The 20,395-nt window shown below is 38.7% G+C and overlaps 1 protein-coding gene and 1 long non-coding RNA gene across 2 annotated transcripts in view; one reads left to right on the top strand and one right to left on the bottom strand.

Moving 5' to 3' along the window:
* Positions 1-20,395, bottom strand: part of LOC126752734 (uncharacterized) — a 343,225-nt gene that overhangs the window by 134,823 nt on the left and 188,007 nt on the right. The gene's annotated exons all lie outside the window — the stretch shown is intronic.
* The window catches only part of LOC126752541 (uncharacterized), a 281,963-nt gene that overhangs the window by 229,730 nt on the left and 31,838 nt on the right, over positions 1-20,395 (top strand). The window contains exons 9-11 of the mRNA XM_050463430.1: positions 3,946-4,110; positions 4,725-4,784; positions 12,034-12,114. Of these exons, the coding sequence (XP_050319387.1) occupies positions 3,946-4,110; positions 4,725-4,784; positions 12,034-12,114 (306 nt within the window). The remainder of the gene's footprint in view (positions 1-3,945; positions 4,111-4,724; positions 4,785-12,033; positions 12,115-20,395) is intronic.

Here is a 20,395-nt window from a genome sequence, read left to right as displayed (position 1 = left end):
GCTAATATTGCTCTTGCACACAACCACTGATCACTAGACAAATATGGTTGCAATTCCGGAAAAACATTAGCAATGAGACCGACATAACTTTCTACTAAATTACAAAACTCTCTGCGTAAAGCCCTGATTTTGGATATACCATATTTCCGCTTCCGAGGCATTTTCTATGAAAAGTAGAGTAATAATTAACATCAGCGAGTAAGATCTATAATAATAAAGTGACTGCTAACCACAAAAATTACCGATTACCTCAAAAATTTGAATAGTTTTATACTGCATGTAACAACAGAATAAAATAATAATAAATATAGTAAAATTAGAAACAGTTGAAACTATGTATATTCAATTGAATTAGATATTGTCGTCACCGCCGGTAATACAGTGGTACGGTATTACAGTATTCATGGTTGAAACTTCTTTACTGTAATGATTTTTTGCCAAACAATTTTTTTATCTTTCTTAAAATGTTTTTTTAATATAAAGTACCCTATTTTACTTCTAATACCTTCAGGAGTATATGAACAAAGTTTCATGATTATCGGTTAAGTAGTTTTTGCATGAAGCGTAACAAACATTTATAATATTAGTATGATAGGAAAGAAACTATTTTTTATTTTTTTCTAATAGCATATTGATCACCCTGCTATTTATACGTCACTATTATATAGAAGCTATAGTAACAGTGGGTAACCGCGGTTTTTCAAAAACTTAACTTAAAATGCAATAATGTTTGATTAAGCAATGAGTCTGAGAAAAGCGTAAAATCTCAAATATTGAAATAACAATTTGACAGAATCTTACGACCACTTCATATGGTTTAGCGAATCGAAAATCGACTTTAAATATTTTTATACGGTCCCTGTTGGTAGAGGCGCAGAAATACACTCTGTCAAGAAAGTATCCGGAATAATTGATTTCCCCCTTTCATCTTCCGCTTATATTGAAGACAGGTAAATTGTTTTTGCTAGGTTAGTATAACTGTCCTTAGTTATAATGCCAAAAATTAGCGCGATCTGTCAACCAGTATTTTTACAGCAGCTGTTTATGTCAGTCGACCTCAGAAAAATTTACCTGTCTTTCATATAAGCGGGAGATTAAAATGAAGAATTCCCGATACTTTCTGGACAGGATATAGCTGTCTCTGCTGAGCTATGGAAGCAAAACTTACTGAAAAATGAGTTGGTTAGACGAAAATCGAAAAATCATAGACTGTCTTACACAGAAATTATGTTGAGTGGTATCATCATGTAATATCCTATAAATAATTGATACATATGTAGCTCCTGCGCTGCTTTCATATACGAGTATAGTAGGTGTAAGTTCATATATCCTTTTCTATACTCTTGCAACATTTTGCTACAGAGTATAATAGTTTTGTTCACTTAACGGTTGTATGTATTATCAAAAACTAATCGAGATATACATAGGGGTTTATATGTATAAATGATCAGGATGACGAGAAAAGTTGAAATTCGCGTGACTGTTTGTCTGTTCATCCGTCCGGCCATACAGGCTGTAAGTTAAGTAAAAATTTAGATATTTTGATGAAACTTGGTGTACGCGTTCCTTTGCAAAAAAGATATAAAGTTTGTAGACGGGCGTAATCGGGCCACTGCCACGCTCACAAACCGCCATTAACTGAAAACCTATAATATAACTAAGCACCAAATTAAGATTTCAAACTCTAGTTTGGAACAGGGGATCGCAGTAGTGATAGGCGCCTTTGGACAAACATTTTGAAAAAATGACCTTCCCCCGCACACTAAGTCAAATGTAAATATGTATCTCCAAACCCAATTAAGCTGGAAAAACTTAATTCGCCTAGCACAAATATTATTAGAATTCCAACCAACAGTGTGAAAATGGATGAATTTAGATTTTCTTCTTCTTCTTAATTGGCGTAGACACCGCTTACGCGATTATAGCCGAGTTAACAACAGCGCGCCAGTCGTTTCTTCTTTTCGCTACGTGGCGCCAATTAGGTATTCCAAGCGTAGCCAGGTCCTTCTCCACCGGCGGGTACAGCGTCGAATACTTTCAGAGCTGGAGTGTTTTCGTCCATTCGGACAACAAGACCTAGCCAGCGTAGCCGCTGTCTTTTAATTCGCTGACTATGTCAATGTCGTCATATATCTGTACAGCTCATCGTTCCATCGAATGCGATATTCGCCGTGGCCAACGTGCAAAATAAATCTTTCGCAGAACTTTTCTTTCAAAAACTCGCAACGTCGACTCATCAGTTGTTGACATCGTCCAAGCCTCTGCACCATATAGCAGGACGGGAATTATGAGTGACTTATAGAGTTTGGTTTCTGTTTGTCGAGAGAGGACTTTGCTTCTCAATTGCCTACTCAGTCCGAGGTAGCACCTGTTGGCAAGAGTTATCCTGCGTTCGATTTCTAGGCTGGCATTGTTGGTGGTGTTTACGCTGGTTCCAAGATAGACGAAATTATCTACGACTTCAAAGTTATGACTGTCAACAGTGACGTGAGTGCCAAGTCGCGAGTGCGACGACTGTTTGTTTGATGACAGGAGATATTTTGTCTTGTGCTCGTTCACTATCTGCTTCCTTGTCCAGTCTGGAGAAAGCAGAACTAACGGCGCGGGTGTTGAGGCCGATGATATCAATATCATCGGCATACGCCAGCATTATTTAGATTTAGATCTTACCCCGCTCAAAAAATAATCCTTTTCTGATAGTATTATGCCTTTGTGGTTCAAAGAGGGTCAAAACCTTATACAGTACAAAGATTTTCGCACTCCCGGGTGACTTTGCAGCACGTTTAGCGGCAATTATGTGAGTTATCTTAATAAAATTTAAAGACCGCTGCATATTTGTGCTAAGAGTGAATAAAGTAATATGAAAACTAGCCCTATATCCTATAACTAAACCCCTTATGTAGCTGGAGGTAGTTCTCTGGCTTTAATCCTTGCTAGTTTCAAAACTAATACGGCTGTGTAAACTGACGTTGAGCAACACCAAAAGCTCCGTCAGGATCGGGAAGGACCTCTCCGAGCCGTTCGCTACCAAACGAGGTTTCAGACAAGGCGACTCTCTATCGTGCGACTTCTTCAATCTGCTGCTGGAGAAATTAATTCGAGCTGCAGAACTTAATCGAGCAGGCACAATCTTTTATAAGAGTGTACAGCTGCTGGCGTATGCCGATGATATTGATATCAATGGCCTCAACACCCGTGCCGTTAGTTCTGCTTTCTCCAGACTGGACAAGGAAGCAAAGCAAATGGGTTTGGAAGTAAATGAGGGCAAAAGGAAATATCTCCTGTCATCATATAAACAGTCGTCGCACTCGCGACTTGGCAGAGGAAGAGGAAGACCTCCACTGCTTTGGAAGGACCAAATGGAGAAGGACCTGGCTTCGCTTGGAATATTCAATTGGCGCCACGTAGCAAAAAAAGAAGAAACGACTGGCGCGCTGTTGCTAACTCGGCTATAATCGCGTAAGCGGTGTCTACGCCAAAAAAGAAGAAGAAGAGTTGCAAGAGTATAAAATGTTCCGTTGCACCCGAACTTAGCACTTCCTTTGTTTTTCTGGTCGATGGAAGACATGTTATTCTTTGACCTTCAGGAATTTTTTTTTTAAATCATTTTGCTGCACACTAATTCTAAATATTTTCGTTTTCTGTTTCCTCAAACTGCATCTTCTTCGAACGAAATTCATTAAATTTTATGTGTGGTAGTATAAGCTATCTGTGTTACGTTGTTCCTTGAGTGTGCTATTTTATTGTTTGAAATTCGCGCGAAGTCCACTATAATTGCTCAGCTTTAAGTGCTGTTTCTCTTGTACCGAGTAATTAAATTTATTTTTATTCCCATCACTTTAGGCGACGAACTCCCACGTATTTTCTAACCCTTGCTGAATGAAAACTCCAATAAAATCAAATTTTTATATTTTCCTTTCTGCTACTCTCTCACTCTCTTTGCAGATACGTCGCGTGCTGGCGACAAATACGAGACAACCTCAACGGTTAGTGGTTACACGAAATACATGAAATTAAAAATACGCTCTGTGGGTCCCAACGATTTCGGTACTTATCGATGCGTCGCTAAAAATTCATTGGGCGAAACGGATGGCAACATTAAACTTGATGGTAGGTGGAATCTCTACGAGCCGCGTACAAACGCATCTGCAATACCAACTATTGCGCTAAGAGAACTCTACACACACACACCTGTATATATATGGCACACATATACAGAGAAACACACATACCTATGCAAAAATGCTTGCAATTAGAATTCATAGCTTAGCTGGCGCTATAAAGGGGCGGTGGGCGCTTGAAATGAGCGCTGCTTTGAAATGGAAAGTAAAACAGCGGTGTGGATTGCAAAAGACAAAGCAGGAAAAAAGCCAGCAAAGTGGAATGATACCAAAATAAATGTTGCGTAAAACTGCTATGGTGGTAGTGTTGATTTCAAATTAAAAGCAAAAAGTGGCGCAAATCTCATTGAAATTTCGAAATTTACGAAATGCTGTGGAATTTTCGTCAAAGCGCGCATTGCGAAAAAAGAACAGACAAGACAAATATTTGAAGCCCTCCATCATTGCATACGTTTAAATTGAAAATAACTTGTTATTTTAGAGCGCTTTGAATTTCCATTGATTGGGGCAAAACTAAACTGAAATTAACTGTTTTTTATTTGAAAACTTTCATAAGAATATTTCCCAAATTCTGAATTTTCATTAAATCTTTTGCTTTCACAGAAATGCCAACACCCACAACTGCAATAATATCGGAGAATTCTGCTTGGAATCGGAGTCTAGGTAAGTCGATTAGTCGAAAACTAGGCGCATTCCCACTTAGGTCCTCAAACGTACTTACTAACTTTCCATTATATTTTATTGTTGTTGGGTTTTCACAAAAAAATCAAAATAAAATATTGTATCTTTTTTATTTACTCATATTCATTTTTGTTCATCTCTCAATTTTTTGATTTATTACATAATTCTGTAAGGTTTGACGTATCAAATAAATAATTGGTACAAAAACCAAATAAATAAATAGAGCAGTCTTTTACCAAATCCCCAGAGATTAAAGAATCGTTCAGACATTTGTATACTCTACTGATCAATTATTAGGTTGTCAAATATCTCTCATTCGCTTTTTTGCGGGCCATATGGTGGATGATTCCCTTTCAATCTCACCAAACACACAACAAAACCTTACCGGACGTCAATCTCGGATTGGCCACTGTTTGCGACGATTCACCGGCCTTCGACCACTACCGTTTTCGGTTGATATTGTCATATGTGATCCATTTTTCGTCGCCAGTCACCATCCGCTTCAAAAATTGGTTGAGTTCGTTCCGTTTCAGCAGCATATCGCAGGTGTTGATTCCGTCAATAAGGTTTTTTTGCGTCAAATCAATTTTTTCGTATCCAGTCTTCTGCAGATGGTTTAAAATGGTTTAAATGGTTTGATGACTAACTCCCATCTTCTGGGCGATGTCACGAGATGCCACATGCTGGTCTAACTCGATGTTTTCCATGATTTTATCTCTATTTGTCGTCACAGGTCTTCCCCCGGCTGACTTATCCATGGTGTCGTTTTCACCCGCTCTGAATCGCCGAAACCATTCCACCACAGTTCCAAGTGACGCCCAAAACACCATTAATCTAACAGAACTTTTCTCTAGCGGATTTGCCTTTAACGAAGGAAAACTTTAAAATATGTACATAACATTTTTGATGTTAAACATATTCAGAACGTTTTGACAAACGAGCGCTATTTGTGTTATTTATAGTAACTTATAATATTCATATCGCCCAAAAGATGAAATTGGATACCGAAGATTTTTGCGCAATTATTTTTTATAACTTTCGACGTAGTTTGTCTTAGAAACAGTGCATCGAAGAACTTACTATAATTCAGTTTTTGGCGGTGAAGCTTCGTCAAAGACCAGTGGTGAATTCTATCGAGGTCGAAGTTGAGCCCAAACGGGATTGCATAAAGGTCGTCTATAATCAGTTTTTGTTGCGGAAACTATTGCTGCTGGGCAGAAACTAATATCGTCAGATCGTCATGTAATCTATCGTGTGACAGAGACAGCTATAGGCATAAATGGGACCAGCATACATTCAATATTGCTCGTACATTTGAGTATTTGTACGTGTAGGATTCCAAAAAAGTATCGTGTCGTTTGGTTGAGAAAAATGTTAGTAAAAGTACGATAGCTGTGCTTCGAAACTCGTCTATGAAATCGTGAGACGTACGGCTACGCGCAAATTCTGACTGATACACAATCATTTGTTCGCCAGTTGTCTTTCTGGAAATTACGAAAACCAACTGCCGAAGTCAGATCGCTCATTTTACCTCAATAAAACGAGCTCTAAAAAATCGACTGAAAGAATTGCATTTTTGAGCACTCAAACCATCAATATGATGAGTCATTCATCGTAAAGTTCTGCGTTAGGACCGAAATAACCTTTTATTTCCGTACAAATTTTTTATATAAACTAATAGGTCAACGTTTTTCGACAACTGATGAAGCGGTTGATGGTGCAGAACTATGCTTTAGAGAAACCTCAATCAGAGTGGCAAAGTACTGCGAAAATTGTTGCAAACTCATGCAAAAGTATATAGATCTTAATGGAGGATATTTTAAAATATGGGTTTGTTCTCGAATCCCGAAATATAAAAGGCAACCTACATATGCGCAAGCCTTTCAATCACAATCAAAAATGCAGAACATCTTGAGCGTCTAAAAAGTATGGAAAACCCCTCTTTGCATGCCATCCACAAAACAATAATGGCTGCAATTCGCGAAAGTGTACATGACTGGGAGTGCTCAACCTTACATTCGACTCTATGATTGACGTACTATTGCTTTTACAGATGAAAATCTTTTTAATTTAAATAGACCCGATGGCCTCTCAATACTAACAACCGAGAAGTTGAGGTGATGGAATTCGGAGGCAGCACGTTTTATGGAGCAATTTAATTTCATTGATTTGGATAAAACGTGAGAGCGCTCTAAAACTGTGACGGAGCCATTTCATTACTAAATGATCTCCACAGAGTTACCTAACAACACAGATTTTTTCAACAAGATAATGCAATTAAGTCATTGAAATGAAATCTAAGGGAAAACGTGGAAATTAAGACTTCATCATCATATTCTGCGGATTTTAACGCGATTGAAGGCATTTGAGGCAGGCTAACACGGAAAGTTTATGTAAGAAGAAAGTTATACGGAGATTAAGAAACATTAATTACTGCAGTCAAACTTGCCTGGAGTGATACCACGCTGAACTACATATGTAGACTACCTCTACCAATGCAAGTCTTCGAAAGAAGGTTCCTAAGAATAATCTTTGGAGCAATAAAAGTTAATGGTAAGTGGTATTTTAGGTAGAACGGAGAGCTAAATCTGCTTATGCAAGGTAATGCCATAAGCTTTATTAAAGTGCAGCGACTGAGGGAGTAGAAAACAAGAGAGTGTGTAAGAAAATTGTAGAGGCCACAGCATACACCACTAAAGTAAGCCAAGGACCGCGATCTTCTGCTCAATTAATTTCTATACATATTACGCATAATATACTCGTATTCGTCCCACCTATTTGACTATTCCAACCAAGATCCAAAAAATTATTCTTTAAAAGGGTGCAAGTTGCTTTGTTTGTGGTAAACTAACGGTTTTTGAAGGAAATATTTTTGAGAAAATATTATTGATTTACTTTCGTAGCATCGAAGACGGCCCTAAAGTGAACAGCAAGGAATTTACAGTGTACGATTTTTTCAACTGTTAGAAAATTGCTTATACATATATCTTAAAAAAATAAAATAGCTACAACAATTTAATATTAAATTTTATTAAACTAACCGAAAACGGAATACTCAGCTATTGCGCTAAAGTCTTATTAAATTGAGAATCCAACTTAGCAAGTTTAGCCACCTTTTCTGGTATTTTTTTTTGTTATTCTTGTGTCAGCGTGCAATGTAGCATAATGAGCTACAGCAACGCAGCAGTGTCTGCAAAAGTCTCCAGTTGCCACTTGCGTGCCACTTGTACACTGCAATAATCCTTTTTTAGTTTAATTCGCCACTTCATTTGTGACTTGCAGTTCAGAGGAGCGCAAGACTCAACGTCTGCTATAATAGCACAAAAAAGTGGTAAATCCATATTAACGACCGCGCCTGCGAGCAGTCTGTCTGCCGTTTGTGTGTATCCGCTCTGAAGGAGTGTGAGTATCATATTTTATAAAGCTTTCAGAAGCACTCAACGTCTTAGCTTTCTTCACGGCGTTCATAGTGATTTCCTTGAATGCTTCGCGAACTCGCTCCTTGCTAAATATGGTGCGGTATAATGAAGATAAACATCGCTGAGCAATATGTATACAAATATTTGAAATTCGCGCTAATAATATAATTATAATGATTATCTGAGGGCTAAACAGCGGCTTGTGCGCAGAATGGCGGAAGTGGCTTTAAAAATGCCGGAGTGTGCAGTAGTGTGCACAGAAGCAGCGATTATCCTTCTGAGAATCGTACCTGTCCGCGTAAAACAATAGGGCCTTAGACTAGAGAAACAGTTGCTCATAAGCGGGTTTCAGTTTTTGATATGTAAATTAATTTAACTTTGTAAATTGCTTATAGCAATAAATTTTCTCAGAAGCCATGGATGTAGTTATATTATTTAATTAGATAACAACTTCAATTCAACAATTCAATTTCTTTCTTATCAATGAAAAAGCGCACAGTTTCAGATGAAGACTCCCCTGATATTGGCTCATAGATTATGGTTTGGTAACTTTTTAATTGCAACAGCTAGGAAAAAATTTAACATTACGACTAACTAAGAGACTACTTGGATGGGATATGGACAAAATATTTACGATCTCTGGCTCCTTCACGAGTAATGAAAAAACTGGCACAGACACCAAAGATAAACAGATGATAAACGGAGCCAAAGAAAAAATTAATTTGTTTGTCCGGGAAGTAATAGGACTGAGTCGATTTAAAAAAATGTATTGAACCAATCGCCACAATTCTTTAAAAACTTTGAAATAGGCACCTTCTGCGTCGATACAGCGCTGCCAGCGCGATTTCTAAGTATTGAAGGCGTCACGGAAGGCATTCTCCGGAATAGCCTTCAGATCCTAGGTGCATGCTATTTGGTTCCCATCTGTCGTCTCAAAAGAAAAGGAAGATTGCCTCTTTGTCTTATACTTATTATATATCATACTCAAAGATCCATGACTTTTCACCTGTGATTACGTTATTCAAAAATTGAGGGTCACTTTCACATATGTTCAAATTTTCTTGGTACACTTTAACTCGCCGTAATTTCACACACCACTTCTTGCTAAAGCAACATCTGGGTAAGCATGTTTGATCATATCAAACCTTTTTGTTGCAAATTTATCGAGTTTCATCAGAATTAAATCGCGTACCTCTGCTCTAACGAACGCTGCATTTTCGGCTCGCACCACTCACACTTTTTCCTGACTCTCCAGGTGCTCGGAGACAACTGACCAGCCGCTCGTTCGTTAGCTAGGAACGCCCTCTACCGAATCCAGTCGGTGCGCGCACGCTCCGAAGTATAGTCGTGGCGGAAGAAAATCAGTCCCATAATTTTTCGGACAAACCCCGTATTTACAACTATAAAAGAATCAGGAAACATGCAAGGAAACCTTTGAATGAAGATTTCAGAATATGATCTATATTCCGGAACGATATTGGAACGCTTAATATTGACTCAGTATATCTGCTCACAAATACGTAAAAGTGGTCTGGACCTGTACTGTATCACTTTTCAAATGAGCGGGTTATATACATATACTCCTATCTCAAAGTGTGACTTTGTGTCGATGATGTTCGAAAATCAATGTAGGTGTAAACAGCATTGCTTGAACCTTTTGACAACTCAATTGACTTGCTGGCGAGTTTGCAGACACTGACCCAGGAAAATTAACCATCAAGGATTGGTATGCTAAGTATAGAGGTGGTGAGAAGGTCGCCGAAGACGGCAAACGCAGTGGACGCTCAAAGGAGGTTGTTACCGACGAAAATAGCAAAAAATTCCACAAAATAAATTTGTATGAGCGTAAAGTGAAGTTGTTCGAGATAGCAGACACCCAAAAGATTATATCATTCCCGAATACTTGTTTTCTCATACTCTTGCAAGCCCATTTTTGTCCAAAAACAACGGCGAATTGATGATTTGAAGCAGTAATAGGAGATGTTCCACCATAACAATCTTGAGTTTTTATGTCGATATATGACAATGGATGAAATATGGCTCCACCATTTCATTAAGAAGTCCAATCGACAGTCATGCGAGTGGACTGCACACGATCAACCCGCTCCAAAGCGTGGAAAACGCGAAAGTCGACTTGCAGTGTTAATATATTGTATTTCAATATTCTCAAGGAAAATTTTTATGGACTATCTTGAAAAAAGAAGAACTGTCAGCAACAGTAATAGTCGCTGCCTTAGATCGTTTGAAGAACGAAATCGCCGAAAAACGGATGCCTTCGAAGGGGAAAAATTGTTATTCTTCATGACATTGCACACTGTCTCAAGTTAGTGAAAACGATGGAAAAAAGTCATGAATTTTGTTTCGAATTTTCGTCAAATGGAGAGGTGATCGCCAAAACTGAGGTCTATTTTCAAGCATCGTACTAATCGTACTACAAACATGGTATCGAAAAGTTGAAGTACACCATAATCGGTGTATCATCTATGAACTATGCTGAATTTTGCCAAGAAAATGGCCGCGGACTTTACAATTGACCTGTTAGGAACTAAGGTCCTTTGATGACTAAACACATAAAAGTAGGTAGACTGGCTCGAAGTCTGTGGATGTTACTGTTCGTTTACTTAAAGTTCTTCAGCTACGGTGCTACGGCAAGAGCCTGCGGAATCATGTAGGGGTTAGTAATGCATTAGGGCAAACATTTTTTGCACAAATTGTTATTGAATGACGCCAACAACCCGCCAGTTCGCTTGAGTGATCATAGGCAGGTCTTATGAGGAATTGAGTGGAACTCTTATTGACTAACCCCTGTATCTAGCTTTTCATTATTCGCAACTCTTCACAATACCCCACAGAGAAAAGTCTCAAGAGATCAAATAACAAGAGATTTTGGCTTTTCTGTTTATTACTATACGGACACAACATTTGCACACTATACTTAAGGTCCATTTTAATGTAAATTTTAAAAACTGAACCCACAATATAGACCTTTTAAACAATAAAATCGCGCACAGCGGCATCAGTTCAATTTTTGCCAACCACAATTAGAATTACAGTCAACTTAAAACTCATTTCACCTCAAATTCAGCGTTTCATTGATACCAAAATTTTTAGACAATTTGCAATATGGTATTTCTAGCTAAAAATATAGTTTCCAATTACATAATTTTTACCGTTTACTTGAACATATTTCTTGGCAACAGCACAAAACTCAAAAAATAAAAGTGAAAACCCGACAATAAGTACTGAAAAGGTGGTCAAAATGTGAATAATGTCGTATTTAACGCAAATATAATTAATATAATTATTTCATGATTATTTTCTTTTTTTACTGCAACGCTCGCAAATTTCATACTACCTCAAAACATATTTTATATACGTATATTGCATTTATTTGACTTTCCTCTTTGCTTTTTCCTTTACATGTAAATCTACGTAACGTCTCGCTTCGCCGTGCGCTGTCCATCCTTCCTCACTCACACACACACGCCACCAATTTGCCGGTGTGTGTTCGTGGAATGTCCACTTATCGACAACAACCACTTCACCACCGCCACTTGGCGCTCCTGTCTTCTGCCTCCTGACGCGACGTTGCTGCCATGCAACTTTTCGTCTGCCACACGGAAAATAACTTCGCAAAAACGAAACAAAAAACGGCAAAAACGATTAAATAAACATTTATAAAAATTTCAACGTCTACCTTTTCGCGTTTCTTTTTCAACTCACTTCCTCTGCCGCTTTTTCGCGAAAATTAAAAATTCACTGAAAATTATGACCGCCGAAAAAATAACAAAAAAAAAAAAAACGAAAACAAGTTGGTAAACACCGCCATAGAAATAAATTTGACTTGAATGCCTTACCTGATTATGGGGTCGAGGAGTGGCGCGACGGTGTCGGTAAGTACCTGCTAACATTTCCACTACATTGCATAAAAAATGAAATCAAATAAGAACAAATTCAAATAAAATGTAATATAAAGTTTTTTTAGCACGACTTTCAACAACATCAACGCCGTTAGAGACGCGCCTGTCTCACGAGTCAAGTCCATCTTGGGCAGTCTGATTTGCAGTTTCGCCTTATTCATTGCATACTTTCAGGTTGTTTAATTTCTTTTCGCATTTTGCTTTTTGACTTTCGCGTTAGCTGCCTTTTGTCTGTCGACTTTTATGCAGTTTCATGCTAAATACTTATGCTCTGCTATGTATAGTGCGGCAAAAAAGTTAACCCGACCGCAGAAATCCTCGCCGTAAGGTCCGCCAACCCTGAACGCTTCACATTTCCTTTTAATGATCATCATTAATGTAATAAGAATAATCAGTTTTGTTAAGCGCTTTTAGAAATAATTCAGCGCGATACTAAATTTGCTGTGATTTGAAGTTAACGGTTCAAACGACTGCTAGCAAGCAGCAAAAGGAAAAATACTTCATACTCGTAGTGAGGTTGAATGTCGCCGTGTAATTTGCGCTAAATTATAACCCCACAAAGGTTTAATATAAATATCCGCAAAGTACGAAAGCTATATATAGCAGCCTAAGTGGTAGTATCTTCCACTAACAGTTCATTATTTATTATTCGGTGTGTTAATTGGTGAAATCATACTCCATTCACGCCTACTTCTAATATTACCACATATTTAGTATACATATATAATATACAAGATATTAGAAGATATTCGTAATAAACATATCGAAATAAAAATTATATCTTTATATAGTGGCACCTCTCCTTTGAAATGGTCGAAATCGAACCTTAAGTATTCAAGCCATCAGGTACCGAATATGCCTATGTTTTTCGTGTTACCAAAATTAACAATGAATCTGTAAGATATCTTAATGCAGTTTAGAGCCGTTTCTGGTTATGATAGGGTCTGGTGGTAAATATGGATATAATACAGGGTCCGGGTAAAATTAAAAAAGCCATAAATTCGGTTTAGAAAATTATTTTTATTGATTTTAAAGTACAAAATGTGTGAAAATAATCATAAATTCAGGACCAATTCACTTTTGCTTGATATGACCACCTTTTGCCTTAACTATGGCCTTGAGACGGTCAAAAAACGAATCGCAAGCTGCCCGAATGTGACTTACCGGTATTTTGGCCCACTCACCGACAATGGCTTCCTTCAGCATCTCGAGACTGGTGTATTTTTTACTTCGGACCATGTTCTCCAAAATGGCCCAGAGAAAATAATCCATTGGATTCGCGTCTGGTGAATTCGAGAGCCATTGTGTGGTCGTAATGAAGTTCGGAATGTTGTTTTTCAGCCATTTTTGGTTCACTCGCGCTTTGTGAGACGGTGCTGAGTCTTGTTGATACGTCCATGGTTTGCGACCAAAATATTTGTTTGCCCATGGCTTCAAAGCAGCCTCCAGAATACTATCCCGCATAATAATATGTCGCATTTACTTTGACGCCAGGCTCGATGAAAACAATTGGAGAGCGCCCATCTGCGGTGACAACGGCCCAAACCATTATTTGTGGCGGGTGCTGCCTCCTGGTGGCCAACCGATGACTTAGATTCTCGTATGAACGGTTGGTCAAGTAAACTCTATCGTTTTGAGAGTTTACGAATTGCTCAATTGGAAAATTTTTTTCCGCTTTCGGCCAAGCGAAGCAACTGCTTTGCTCTCTCAAGTCTTACTTTTTGCTGCTTCGGTGTGAGATTATGAGCCTTTTGAAACTTGTATGGCTTGACCTTGAGCGCATTTTTATAAATGCGTCGGATGCTGCGGTCGAATATTTTCAGTTCTTTAGCCATTTGATTGGCACTTCGTCGTGAATTTCGCTCAAGTCGCTTCTTCACTTTCCGAACCATCTCACGTGACTTTACAGTCTTTTGATGACCACCTCCATGGCGTTTTGCGATGCTACCAGTATCATTGTAACGAGTGATGGTGCGATAAACAAAAGCTTTAAAGGTTAAAAAAAAAGGTGTTTGAGCACACGAACAATTGCTGGCTGTGATTTTCCAACTAAATATAAAGCCATCACACTATTACGTTTGAATTCCATCGCTGATCATTTTTTTTTGGGTTCATTTTTGACAAAACGCTTTTGTACACTTGTGAATAATAGTCCGAACTGTGATTCAGCAAATTTATAAACAGCTGATTCCAGTGCGACAGATGCGCTAACGGTCTGAAGTTGGTTACACTTCGAGTGCCGGACCCAGTAGGCAGAACACTGCGCTAGTTTTAACAGCTAGGATTAGGTTAAGACTTCAGCCCTTACAGAGACCTCATCTGGACAGCTTAGAAATTATTATTAGGTTCTTTGTTATCGCACCTAAAACTCTTATATAATTGATTGTTCCGGGCTTTCCAATAGTAATGATATGATTTCTAAGTATCGTTTCGACCATTCTTAATATGTTATTAATTGTAATTCTTTTTCATTGCATTTAGTACTGTTGACAATTTCATTATGGAAAGATATACATATGTACACAAGAACAACGTTTACAAATTTTTCAATTTTATTATAAAAGTAATCTTTCACCTGTGTTCGTTATTCCTCGAATTGTTGAAAATTTCGAGCGCACATTTTCTTTACATAATGTTCAAGTGTCAATAAGATAAAAAAACAGCTCGGAGTAAAGAAAATATTGCTGATGTTCAGGCAAGTGTTACAGAAGACTGCAATATGTCGATTCCAAGGCATTCTCAATAGTTAGGACTGTCTCAAATCACATCCTGGCGAGTTCTGAGAAAAGGTTTGGGCTTGCATCCATATAAAATTATTCTGACTCAAGAGCTGAAGCTATTTGACCACCGTAAAGGTCGTGAGATTTCTGATTTTGTCTTGGAACAACTTGAAAACAATAACTATTTTTTTAAGAAAATTATCTTTTACATTGAGGGTCCTTTTGATTTAAGTGGTGCGGTAAATAAATGATCAACCACTACATTCCTCTAAATTGACAGTTTGGTGTGTTTTAGTCTGGTAGAATCATCTGTCCGTACGTATTTCGAAATGAAGCTGGTGATCGATGAAAACCAATTTTTAATGACCGCATTAGGAAGAAGTTGATCTTGCCAACGTCTGCTTCCAACAAGACGGGGCAACGTAGCACACACCACATGCAACAACCGAATTATTGCGAGAAATGTTTGGATATTTGATTATTTTAAGAAATTGTGACATTGAATGGCCTTCAAGAAGTTGTAATTCAACATTGAACGTAGAACACGACTTGATTTAGTGGAAAAAGTATAAGAAATTTGGGTTCGTCGAATTCGCTCCTGCAAAAGAAGTCGTGGAGCCCATTTGAATGATGTTATATTCAGAATTTTCGGCCTCACTGTATGAATGACCTTTGAACAACATTTAGTGAGAACTTTTACGATTTCCGAACGGCCAGTAGTTCAGTATATATCTTTCGTTCCACTCTAGACTCACAGTCGCACAGAAGCTGGTTGTCGACCAACATCTGCTAGCGGGTGGAAGATTGAGTGTTAGAAGGCAAGTAGACAACAGATATCCAACTCATTTGACTGCGATGTGTGCTGGGCAAGGTTGTGGCTTCTTGTGAGTTCATCGGCGTTGCAGTTTCCAGTAATTGCGCTATGACCAGTCGCCCAAATGATACTCATAATGAAGAAGCTTGTTGCTATTTCTTGTGAGAACCGAAAATCCTCGACTAGCTTTCGAGCTCTGCAGATTCCTCCCTGGCCTTCGTATAACTTATTCGTTGTTTCAGTTGTCGAGCACAAACGATACCATATGGATATATCGCTCCCATCCGCCACATACCTAATGTAATGATTTTTTATTTTCTTATTTATGAATGTAAAAAATGTTGGCATTGAGTTTAACCCTTACTGTAATTGTTTTAATTTAATTTATTTTAGTTTCCAAATAAATGTTGCGAATTTTTGAAGTTTTTCCATTTGAATGCACTTTTCTTCGACAGTTTTATTGTTTTTGTTATTTTGTGCGTGTGTTTTTTCTAATTAGCGCCAAGCATTATGCAGCTGTACGTGCATTAATTAATTTGAAAAATGATGTTGCTTAATTTCTTTGCTGCGCTATTTCAAAAACTATTATAATTATTTCGGTTTTGTGTAGTTTTTGCGCCTGCCGCTATGCAACAAAATGCTATTGTTTCGCTTGGTTTGGTGAAATTTCAAACGAAATTGCATAAAAATATAAAGTGTGCAAAAGCAATAACAAAACTGACACAGATTAATTGAACCTTAATGCCGCGCATCAGTGGTCGTGGCGCAGTTGTTGTACATACACACACATATACATATATATATATACATATATGCATATAATTGCGTTCGTTATTACTATTTCTTATATTTTTGCTCACTTTGCCACTTTTTTGTTTTTGCAATTTTTGCTGGGTTTTTCATATTTTTTTTTTTTTTTTTTTTTTTTTGGTGTTTTGTGCGACCAATGAAAAATGATTCACTTTAAAATGCAAATCATGAGCATAAAAACTTTTTGCGCAACTCACGCGTACGAATAACAGTGGGGGAGGGGGTGACAGGAGCGTCGCGTGGCGTTGCGCGCTTGGAGTAACGGAAGTTTTTGAGCAAAGCTTGTCATTATCTGCATAATAAATTATGTTGCGCTTGTGGCTGAATATGCACGCAAATACATATTTGTATGTTAAGTTATAATTTATTGAGATTAAGTTGTTATTATTTTGGAATCAATTCGAATGGCCTTCTGTGTTGACTTTGAAAAGTGAATTTGTATAAGTCAGACGTTTGGTTTCGATAGCATTTTTTGTTAAATAAAGGAGCGCTGTTTATATTGGAAGTGTTTTACTAGGCAGCTAACAATAATTGCTTGAGCCGAAGGCAGTGGCGAGGTGTCGTTGAACTGATTATCTTCTCTTCTTCTTTACTGGCGTAGACACCGCTTACACAATTATAGCAAAGTTAAAAAGAGCGCGCTAGTCGTTTCTTCTTATCGCAGAGCGTGGCGCCAATTCGGACAACATTCCAAGCGAAGCCGCTGTTTTTAATTCGTTGAACTATATCAATGTCGTCGTATATCCAACAGGAGTGCGAGATCTTCCATAAATCTTTCTTTTCTCTCGAAAACTCACAACTACTCATCAGATGTTGTCATCGAGCCTCTGCACCACATAAAACGACGGGAATTATGAGTGACTTTAGAGTTTGGTTTTTGAGTGTTCCATTCGGAGCAACCAAGAGTTATCCTCCGTTGGATTTCCAGCCTGACATTGTTGGTGGTGTTATACTGGTTCCTAAATAGACGAAATTGTCTACATCTTCAAAGTTATGACTGTCGTAACTGAACTAAGTCAAGTGTGACGACTGTATATCAATATACCGGCTCATCGTTGCATCGACTAAAAGCGATATCTTGTCGATTAAGTTCAACGCGCAAAGAACTCGAATTATTTTCAGCAGCAACTTTCTCTCAAAAACGCAAGTCGTGAAACTCCTCGGTTTTGTAATGAACGTTCAAGTCCTTTCGGTCCTGACGCAGGACGTATTGCTCAACGTCAGTTTACACAGCCTTATAAGTTTTGCGGGGATACAAATTTAGACATCGCAGCATAAAGGCAGCTTTGAATATTGAAATCCATCGAGAGAGGACTTTTCTTCAAGCGGGTGATTGCTATTCTAACTTCTTCAAGGTCGGGCAGCTAAACGTCTGCATCGATTGGGGAATCGGGTTCTCCTTCTCCTGGTGTTATGCTTTCACTGCCGTTCAGCAGGCTGGAGAACTATCTACTACTTCGAAGTTATGACTGTCAACAGTGAGGTGAAAGCCAAGTGACGAGTGTGACGACTATTTGTTTGATGACAGGAGATATTTCGTCTTACCCTCGTTCACCACCAGACCCATTTGCTTCGCTGCCTTATTCAATGAACTGAAAGGAGAATTAAGGGCGCGGGTGTTGAGGCCATGATATCAATATCATGAGCATACGCCAGCAGCTGTTCACTATTATAGAAAATTGGCTCTCGGTTTTAGTTCTGCAGTCCGAGATGTTTGAATTTCTCCAAAAGTTCTTTTGTACCGAGTTGTTGTTCACACGAAGAGAGTCGTATATCTGAAACTTCGATTACGGCTCTACCTTGGAGAGATCCTTCCCAAACCTGACGGAGGTGGTGTTGCTTAACGTCAGCTTACATAGCCATATTAGCTTTGCGGGAATGCCAAATTCAGACATCGAGACATAAAGGCAAATCGTTGGGTATGCTTTCGTCCGACCATATTTTTCAAAGATGCTAATGGATGCGAATCGGGTTCACCTTCTTCTGGCGTTATGCTTTCTCTGCCGCAGCAGTCTGGAGAAGTGTTCCCTCATAGGGCATCTTTGCTTTGAGCACCGTCGCTAGATTACCGGTGTAAATGGTTCTACAAGCGGGTAGTGCTAGGGGTCTGGAACTTTCTATTTGCTGCCTTTTTTTCGTAGTAAATTTTCCAGCATTGCCCCTGTCGGCTTATCACTTCATACTCATGCATTTCGGCCTCTTTTTTTTCTGTCTGCAAATGCGGCTCGATTTCCTCTTCAACTGCCGGTATCTATCCCATCTCCGCTGCGACACGGCGCTGCTTTTTTGCATTTTTCGAAAACTTATGGTTTCGGTTGCAGCTGCACATGCAGAGGATATGAAATGCCGTCCTCACTTTAACCCTTTAACGATGCTGTTGACGAGATGCTCTCAGAGTGCAGGAGTCGAAAGCCGTAGTGCAAAAAATCGTTTGGCTATCTGTTTTGACTGCAGCTTCTCGACGTCGAACCTTCCTTGTGACAGAGGCTACGATGTATTTTCTAGAACACGCTGAGACGTGTCTTCCGGCTTGGTCACATTATATAATCGATCTGGTTAGTGGCTAATTTTCGAGGTTTTGTTACAGCCAGGTAAATTTAGTATTTTTTTTTCGATGCTGGAATCTAGTGTTTATTGTTTCAAGTAACCATATTTCGGCAAGTGTCCCGGCGAAGTCGATAGAGGAAAGAATCGATTAAATAATGAAAATCGTTGAGACCCATTTGGGGATGTTTCGTTGGAGGCTAAATTTATGCACGACCGTGAGTGCAAAGAATCCTTCTTTGCCCATCTGAGAATCGCTTAAAGTCGGAACAAAATTTTGACATCAAGTTGGCGGGAGCAGTGGTGGGTAGGTGCGCTCTTTAATCGTTCGTAGAAAGCATCTTTTTTCACATCATCCTTCTCTTTCGTCGGGACGTGGGCGCAGATCAGCGATATGTTAAAGAACTTTGGTCAATTTGATAAATTTTGTTTCATCAGTAATGACATCCATCGAGCTTTGAATGTTTCAGTTCGGCGACGGAGTCTCTCTCCCGGCCTCGGATCCCACACCAAGTTTGCGCTCCTTTATATGGCCACTGTAGTAAATGCCACAAGGACCAACTCACCTCAGTCCTTGTCCCGTCCATCGTATTTTTGGACGGCGGTGATGCGTATTTCGTAAATCATTCTATTTTCACGTGGACAAAAATAATGTATTTTTGTTTTCAGACCGGAACCTTCCCATGAAACAATCTTCCCGGGCGTTCCAGGTGGTAAAAACAGATAATCGTTTGCCACGATCGTCAGCCGAAGGGGGAGTCTCTCATCCGAGGCAGTTTGATAAGAATAATTGGTCAATGATTTCCGGAATTTACAGAAGACATGCTTGAACCATATGCAAAATTTTAATCGTTTCTTCTCCCTGTGTTTTCCAGGAATGGTTTTAAAAGAACTTAACTCCTCACTTGGGTGAAACATTCATTATTGATTGCATCCTCCAGATCTTTTTAGATCATTTGAGCATCATGGTGGAAAAATTTCACTGACTTATTAAGCTGAAATTTCTAGAGTTTAATGATTTACTAACGGATCATATTTTCCAACAATATTTTCAAGGTTTACAGGTATGGTTTTTCGGATAAATCGATTTATTTTATTCAAAATAGTCTCCTTCTGCTTCAATACAGCTTTTTGCACGGTCCAAAAGCGTGTCGAACAAGTGTTTTAGCTCGTTGGCCGGTATGGTCGCCAGCATGCCGGTGCAAGTCCTTTGAATGGCCTCTACGTCGCATAAGGTCTTCGCTTTCAGTGCAGTAGTCGGTAAAGGTTTTGACTTTTTTCTGCCCTCCATAGGAAGTGCGCGGTGTCGCATCAGGTGAACACCGGAGTCCTTAATAATTAAAATGTGATTTTGGTCAAATATTCG

This window comes from Bactrocera neohumeralis, chromosome 3 (genome assembly GCF_024586455.1).
Source record: "Bactrocera neohumeralis isolate Rockhampton chromosome 3, APGP_CSIRO_Bneo_wtdbg2-racon-allhic-juicebox.fasta_v2, whole genome shotgun sequence".
In the NCBI taxonomy this organism is placed as follows: domain Eukaryota; kingdom Metazoa; phylum Arthropoda; class Insecta; order Diptera; family Tephritidae; genus Bactrocera; species Bactrocera neohumeralis.
This window is presented reverse-complemented; position numbering and strand designations above follow the sequence as displayed.